This window comes from Poecilia formosa, unplaced genomic scaffold, assembly GCF_000485575.1.
Source record: "Poecilia formosa unplaced genomic scaffold, Poecilia_formosa-5.1.2 Scaffold78, whole genome shotgun sequence".
Lineage (NCBI taxonomy): Eukaryota > Metazoa > Chordata > Actinopteri > Cyprinodontiformes > Poeciliidae > Poecilia > Poecilia formosa.
In genome coordinates, this window is record NW_006800017.1 from 2,252,523 (window position 1) to 2,260,743 (window position 8,221).

At 41.0% G+C, this 8,221-nt stretch overlaps 1 protein-coding gene across 5 annotated transcripts in view; it reads left to right on the forward strand.

Annotated features, from left to right (window-relative positions):
* The window catches only part of prkar1b (protein kinase, cAMP-dependent, regulatory, type I, beta), a 68,207-nt gene that overhangs the window by 52,184 nt on the left and 7,802 nt on the right, over nucleotides 1-8,221 (forward strand). For all 5 annotated transcript variants that reach the window (XM_007556408.2, XM_016673544.1, XM_007556409.2 and 2 more), the window contains 2 exons: nucleotides 3,185-3,245; nucleotides 6,645-6,766. In XM_007556408.2, coding sequence (XP_007556470.1) covers nucleotides 3,185-3,245; nucleotides 6,645-6,766 — 183 coding nt within the window. The remainder of the gene's footprint in view (nucleotides 1-3,184; nucleotides 3,246-6,644; nucleotides 6,767-8,221) is intronic.

An 8,221-nucleotide genomic window follows, 5' to 3' on the forward strand; every position in this document is an offset into this window, starting at 1 on the left:
AGGCTGTCTGGGCAGTTGCCCAGGGCAAAATCAGAAAGGGGAGTCCATCTAAGAACTAGAAAATAAGAAATATCTTATCTGTCAATTGTTCCCTGAACAAGTTTGCTACTATGTATGCATGCGTAGTGGAGTACGTTTCCCTTAGTTGCCAATTTCTGCTACAAAATTATAATTGATTGCATTTTAATTGGAGTGCGGCAGGAGCCTTCAAAGTTAGACATAGTCATTAATAATGCTTAATCACAGCAGCAGAATCTGATTAACCTCATTAATTTTTTTAATTGATTGACAACAATATAGAAAAGTGAATATAAACACTGCCATTAACATAACACGGCCTCCTAAAATATTTACTGTAGATATGGCTTATTCCTCTTAGTGAAATAATTGGTGCATGAAGGTCAGAAATGTTTAAAATTTGTTGTTACAACACACATCCTTGATTATGTAATAAGCAAAAATTCAGTGTATCACACAAAAGTAGCTCACAGAACTAGCCTCTACAAGTGATTTTATGTTTTACGTGATTACAGGGTTTTGTTTAAAATGAAGAAGGCTTGTGCTAACAAACAGATCTGTTTTCTATTATTATGGTATTCCCTGAGGAGGGAAACACTGTCTGGGAATTCAACAGCAAACAGATGAGTACCCTGAATCAAACAACATAAGAAAGCTGAAGTAAATAAACATCAAATCACGGCTACTACAAAGTTCATTACAGATGAGACATCTGTAATGGAGTGCATGTTTGCAGTATGCTTCAAAATGAAATGCCGAAATGTTGAAAGTATTAACTGATACAAATGAAATGTACTGGTCAAAGAGAGTACAAGTACTATAGTCCCACAGGACATAGGACTATACTACTATCAATTCAAATATTATATATGTACAGACATGAACAATATTGTTATTTGATGTTGGTCTATATTTAGTCAAGAAAAATATCCCTAAAATCTGATTGTTTTATGCTGTAATTCTTTTAAATGTATCCTAAACTAAGACATTTAAAATCAGACCTTGTTAGCCCTTTTAATTAATCTCGTTGTCAGAAAAAAGACAAATCCATAACAAAAACAAGACGGGTCCCACAACCAAACCCTGAGGAGCTCCTCATCGCAGCTCTGTAGATTTGTAAACGATGGTGTAGCTGTGTAAGATTAAAGGCGACTGTTACTTTTAAATAAAAATGTAAAAAAATATTTCAAAGAGGTCGTAATTTAGTAAAAATATTGTATTGTTGTACAGCGACTGGAGGGTGAGGGCAAGCTACAGATTTTTAAGGTTTAAAGTAAAAGTTGAAAACCGTAGACTATTCCTGGAAGAGTGAAGCGTAAATCACATTATTAAATTGATCATAAATAATTTTAACCAACGAGCATGTTGACGACACAGTATATGTGTAACATTTCATTGATGTTGTAAAGCAAAGCCAAGGCGTCCCTTCAAACTCTGCCACACCCACGCATCCCACCACTTTCCTTATTCGAGAGTTGAGCAAACAATGTAATACCAGTCCTTGTAGTAAACACACTCTCCCCATTGTGTTGCCATCAGTCATACAATACCAGCGTTGTTGTGTCATCTTGGTATTTAAACAGACACAGTTACATCCAAAGCTATTATCAAGCTGACAGACCACTGTCAACAAACAGAACACAAGACGAAAGGAAACAAGGGGAAATTATAGCAAGAAAAAAGGAGCGATGAAGGGTGAGGGAGCGGTTATGTGTCACGCTGGACGGAGATGAAGGCGATAGCGATGGGGCTTAAGATACAGTTGGTTTAGTCTGGCTGCGCTCCACACCTCAAGCCTTTGATGATTCCACCTCAAAGACGGCAAACAGACAAAAATGCTGGTTCATCTTTAACCACATAAATGGCGAAGACAGTAGGTCAAAGAGAAGTAGGACGTTTTTACACGTGGTCGTGTGCTGGAGCCCTCCCAGGTAGATGCCAATAAAGACGGCTGCTAGAAAGCATGACATTCAGTAGTGTCATATTTTTATTTGGTAACTTTTGGAAATGCAAATCCCTCACATTACTTGGGGCCCACCCTGCTGTTCCTGCAGCACTCGCATAAATCAGACGTGCCGTATACATTTTATGTTTGCACGGCAAGCATTTTGAATCTTTAAGCTTCGCGGAAAGGCTGTAAAAAGTTGGAGCGCAGTGTGCATGTGAAAGTTTAACAGTTAGAGCCTCAAAATTTCGTCCCTGCTCAGATAGCAGTGAAACATAAGTGGCAGAACTAAAAACAGACTTGCCTGCACGCACTCAAATCATTTATCCAGGAGGGAGGCAGAGCAGCCTAGAATTCCTTTAATCAAGTTGTTTACGATCCTCAGTTTGACGTTGACTCACTTGGGAAGATTTTCTCCCCTTTTAAGACAAAATGTGAAATTATATGAAATTAGAGGCAGCAGCGGGACTCGAGCGCTTGTGCTGAAGACACCCCAAGCCTCAATACATACATCACTACCACATGCAAACAGCAGAAACGGGTTGGACAAGATCGCCTGTCCTCACTGGATTTTTTTTCTTTTTTTCTCTTTCTTTCTTTTTTTTTTGTTGCTTTCTTTATTCTCCCGCTCTCCCTGAGTGGCTCTGTGCAGTGAAGAAGAAACGCAATTAGGGAAGGGGTCCTCTGGGTCCGGTCTTGTCAGGAAGCACCTGATTTTCATGGCAAAACCAGGGAGGGGAAAGTCCCCTGCCTGGTGGGTGGGGCGGGCCACACAGACAGACACACACGCAATAAACTTTACTCCATATCTCACACAAGCCTCCCTAAGCATGACCCCGTGAACTGTGACACGTTAATCTTAAAAAAAAAAAAAATTAAAAAAACAACTTCTATTGTAATTTACTTTTATAGGCACTGGACTTTTCTTGCTGTACGATTGATAGCCGGCGCAAAAAATGTTCATGCAAGACGCAGAAAAGTAATAACCGCTCAAATATTTTTTAGATATTAAAAAACTTAATTCATGTTTTGCTGACACTTGCTTTTGCTAATCCGGCAGTGATGAAAGTGGGAGAAAAATAAAAGCCGTTGCAAAATGAATCAGACTGTGCTTTTTGAATCCGAGCCACTCCAGTATTTAGCAGCACAATGAAACTACTGTGCTACCAGTTGATTTAGGACTGTATCGATCAGATAATGTTATTTCTGTTTGTCTCACAGGGAAGTACTCTGAGAAAGAGAAAGATGTACGAAGAGTTCCTCAGCAAGGTCTCCATCCTTGGTAAGTGTATTTGTCAGATCAATACGGTGCCATTTAAAAGTATTTATAAGCCTTCGGCATTTTCACACAGGTCATGGACAATTTGTGAAATGGTGGGAAATATACAGTCTTTTCAGTTTTTTTCTAAATGAAATTCAGAAAAGTGTGGGCTACATTTATTTTCATGCTACAAATCAAAATCCAGCACAACCAATTTCCTTCAGAACTCGTCAAATTTGAGTCGTATACGTGTCGAATAAAATTTTTTGGCTGCTAGCTGGTACAAAAAATGTGAACACATTACTTCAGTTTTAGCACCACGCCACTGACTTCCTGTTTGTTTGAGATTTCATTTTAAAATTCTTTGTTTTTAAATGCCTTACCCGTATAGTAAGCTTCAACCCTACGGCCTCTCAAACTTAAAGGTGCTCCTACTTTTTCCAACCATTGAGTCGGCTGCTCATCAGGCAGCCTGACTCACTTGACGTTTTTAAGTCCTCTGGATTGGATTGAACAAAAAACATACTGTAGGCTAGGAAGAAACAAGAGATAACTTTCCAGATTTGTATTCTCAAAAAACTGAAAAGCTATACATGCTGTCTTTTCACCTCTTACTGCTGTATCACAGAATCCCATGAAATACATTGAAGTTTGCGGTTTTAATGGGACAAAGTGCGGCAAGAAATTTACACTAAGACGGACGACTCGTTTGTTGTTTCTTCTTTAATGAAGAATGGGTACTTTTGCACAAGCAATAAATAAGCTGTGGTCTAAGTTGATTTAAAAGGCCCAGCATCCAGAGTTGAGGCAGTTAAATTAACATATTATAGATTAGCCACACATAAACACAGGCATACGCTGTCACACGGGGCCTATAGCAGAGTAAGGTCTGTGTTTACAGTCTTAATCTACTCACAGTGTTCGCCCTTAAGCCTGCCACACTCTGTAATGTCTCTGTGTGGACAATTAAAGTATAGGGGGTTAGGATAAGCCTCTCTTTCCTGCTGGAATTTGGATAACACCCAGCCTACACAGGCCACTGGATTTAAAGGGAAGGTGAATGAGATTCATTCTGACTTTCGAATTGAGTTGCAATTGGAAGTGACGTCTCATCCCCATCCGCTTGATCGTGTGTGTGTGTGCGGTGTGTAGGGTAAGGCCGTGCCCCCTGTACAGAGTCATTAGCTGGGTGAGTAAACGCATACACTCAATTCAGGGACTCAGGAGATTGTCTCTCTGAAGTCGGCTCTTTTCATTTTTATTCTCCCTTTTTGACAGCTTTGTTGAGGCTTGAATTCGAGAACCCGCCTCCCTCGTTGAGGTAGAATACCTCTCTTAAGTCCCCCCTTTCCGCCGCTTCGCCTCTCTGCTCGCCCTCTGTCAAACGCAAGAGGGGCAGGGGGCGGGAGTGTTTTTGTTTGTCTTTGATTTCAGAGATGGCCACAAAATCGGGTGCGAGCCCTTGATGTTTTGGTGTCAAGTGAGAAACAACAAATGTTTGTCGCACTCGCACTTAAGCAGGCTCCGACATCCCAGCAGCGGGGTCCCTGGATGTTTACAGCGAGCCGATCCAAGTGGGTGCAGGCTCCGTGAAGCGTAAAATGTAGCTCCTTTAGTCAAGACAACTCTGTATCGTGTTACTTGCCTTGCCGTTAAGGATCACCTCTCTGCAGGACCTGCTGCCTTTTAGTTTGCAGCCAGACAGAAGACATCCATCTGGGTCCGGCAGACAGCGCGGCCCCACTGGAGAGGACACTGGACACCTCCAAACTGCCAGGCCTATCCTAGTTAATCCTAAATGCATACACGGTTATACACACAGATAAATAGACACAACAGGATCAGTTCGTGAGCTCACCGGGAGACAATGCTGCCAGACAAAGGGAGCCCGCCGCAGTTTTACGCCTCTAACTCGCGTCTTAGTCAAATAAAAACAGGGAGTCATCTTTTCATCTAGACAAAGCCGAGGATGAGGAGTGTTTTCGCTCCAGATAAGCCACATTCCACATGCAGATGGATAGGACTGGGGAAGATTAGCCCACACTGATCTGCTGAAGTGTGAATGAAGGATGAGATCATCTGGTCAAACATCTGCGTGGAGATACTCGGTTATTACCGGCCGATCGGTCTTCCTTAAACATCACGTTTTGCGTGGCTTTGACCTCTTTTGGTCGAAGCATTTCTTTTTTTCCGAGAGAGATGAGAAACTATCCGCTCGGGTTTCTGCGAAATAACCAACGGCTTCTAGGAATATCTCGGGCTAACCACGTCAATGTCCCTGCGGTCGGATAGTTGGAACAACCGACTGGCTGAAAGATCTCCCAGAAGCTGAAAGAAAATACTGATTGGATTTTCCTTTTTTTTATTCCAGGCTTGATTCATTCCTGCTTTATTGTAAAATGTTTTGGAAATATTTAATTATAATTAGCCACTATTTTTAGTCACTAATTTGCTGGTTGTAAAAGCAACTAAATAGACCTGAAGTTTTATTTAATCGGTCTAATTTCAGAGTACTCTTTGCTCTTGAGTTTTTTTTTTTTTTCGTTTTGCAACCACAAACTTGTTAGTGAGATTTAATGTGATCTTCCATTCCTGTTAGAGGTGAATTTCCACCCCAGTAACAAGTTGTTAGCAGCCTCTTTTTTTTTTAGCAAAGATTTTCCTGTACTTAGGTTCTCCCTGTATGCAAATCTTAGAACATTTTTTATAGTGTAGTAAAAAGGTTCCCATTTTCTTATCCGATTAATTGCTTAAATGTAAGAATAACCGATTACTAAAATAATTAGTTGCAGCCCTGAATATGTATAAAATAACTTTATTGCAGCATTTGGTTAGCATCTCTTTTCCCAATATTATGCATCTTTATAATATTCTCTGTGGTTCATATGTGGCTTTTTGCAAACTTTAAGCATGACTTTTTGTAGCTATTTGCTTTTTCTCTACAACAACAAATAGATGTGCGCCTTTCTGTTTTACTTGCTCAAAAGTTTTTTGTTATATCTCATCAAATCTCAATGAAGTTTGTGGGTGCAAAATATTGAAACGTTCACGTGGTCTGAATGCTTTTGCAAGGCCCTGCATTCAGCACGCTCTCATATGTAGCTTATTGCTGAGTAAAGGATTCTTTTTGGGGATAAATCATATCTCTGTCACCACAAGCCACCGTAAGTAGAACAGATTTAGGGCTCAATTTTAAGGTGTTTAAGCTCCCTGGGCCTCCATGAAACGAGGGGAGTAGTCAAAGGATCTGAAATGTAATGGTTCCTGATGAATAACCGGATTAGCCTGGAATGGGATTTATCCCCGCAACTTCCCTGGAGAACCGTGAAGGCAGCAGCGTCTGTGAGCGTGTAACCTACACGGTTTGAGTACGAGTTTGTGCGTCCGCTGTTCCACAGTTTTAACGTGCTTCATTCACAGAGTCTTTGGATAAGTGGGAGCGCCTGACTGTGGCTGATGCCCTGGAGCCAGTTCAGTTTGAGGATGGGGAGAAGATCGTAGTGCAGGGCGAGCCCGGAGATGACTTCTTCATTATTACAGAGGTAAGGATCTGTCATGTCTGCCCATTATGTTGGCTAATTTCAACGCTTTGTCTCATTTCCTCTAAAGTGTAAGTGCTGACATGTAGGACCCGAGTGTACGCATGTGTCATCAGGTGGGCGCACAAGGGTTGACGTTCATGTCACTGAGCCGAAGCCTTGAAGACGGCTCCGCTGACATCAGAACTGATTTTAGTTTATTGCCACCAGCAGACAGATTACCTGCCCCGGCCCTCAACCACAATTCCTGTGCAAAGGGCAGGCCCCCCTCACAGTGCAAGCTTTGTGGAGAAGGGGCCCCTGGCATGGCTTCTCAGAGGGCCCCCTGCCTGTCATCCTAACACAGTTTTGATTAACTCCATACTTGTATAGCTTTCAGCGGGGTCAGGCCAGGAGGATTCTGGCTGGAGAGCTCCTGACGGGAGGGAGACCCTGCTTCTCTTTCCTCTCCTCTTTTCAGACTCTCCTGCAGGTGATGCTCACCTCATCACATGCCGGTGGTAATGTCCGTGTCCGTCGAGATTTCTTTTTAGCTGTGATTGCAGTACGCAAGATTAGGTGAAGGCGGAGGTGAAATGCAAGAAGGAGGCTGAATGATGTCAGACTTTATCCCATGTTCCACTGAATCTGTTTTTTTTTCTCTTCACCTGTATCCTTCCTACACAACACTCTCCCTTTGTTCTACATCTCTTTTCTTTGGGTTTTTTTTGCTCTCATCGCTGAGCCTGGCTTCAACTCCAATTAGGGCTGGGCGACGTGGCTTACAAATAAAATCTCAGATTTTTTTCATACCAGATCCGATTTCCGACTTTAATCAATTTTGTTCGCTTTCTTTTCTCTAAAAGTAAATTACAAACGACAGAAAATGTTTTCAGAAAGTGACTCTTAACATTTCTTCTGTGAGAGTGAAGTATTAGGGCCAGGCTACGAGAAAAGTTTAATTGCGAGAATATAGTCACAATATTATCGGAATAAAGACACAATCTTACCAGAACATCTTGTAATTATTTGCAGAATTGTTACAATGACCTGCTACTGATGATAATTTGATTCTGGTGTTTTAAAAGATTAAACATTTCTTTATTTGTAAAACCAAAGTATAGCTTCTCAAGATGCTCAACATCCTTCATTTAAATTTTTTGTTGTTTTTCCATGTCGAAATTCACATAAATTTACTACTTCATGCTCAGAATACTACAAGTTTGTTCTTTCTTGTATTATTCAGACTTTATTCTTGCAATTAAAAAAAAAAAAAAATCATATCCTGGCCCTAATATTCCATCATAGAGTTGACCTGAATTCAAAGTCTAAGTCTATTCAAAGAAACTGTAAAACACACTTGTCAAACAAGATGGCTGACGTTGGGATTGCTGACATCACTCTGAACTACAGAAGCCCAGTGCACAGTGCTGCAGTTTGGGGCACTGTTACCTTGCAAAAAAAATAAAAAATTATATA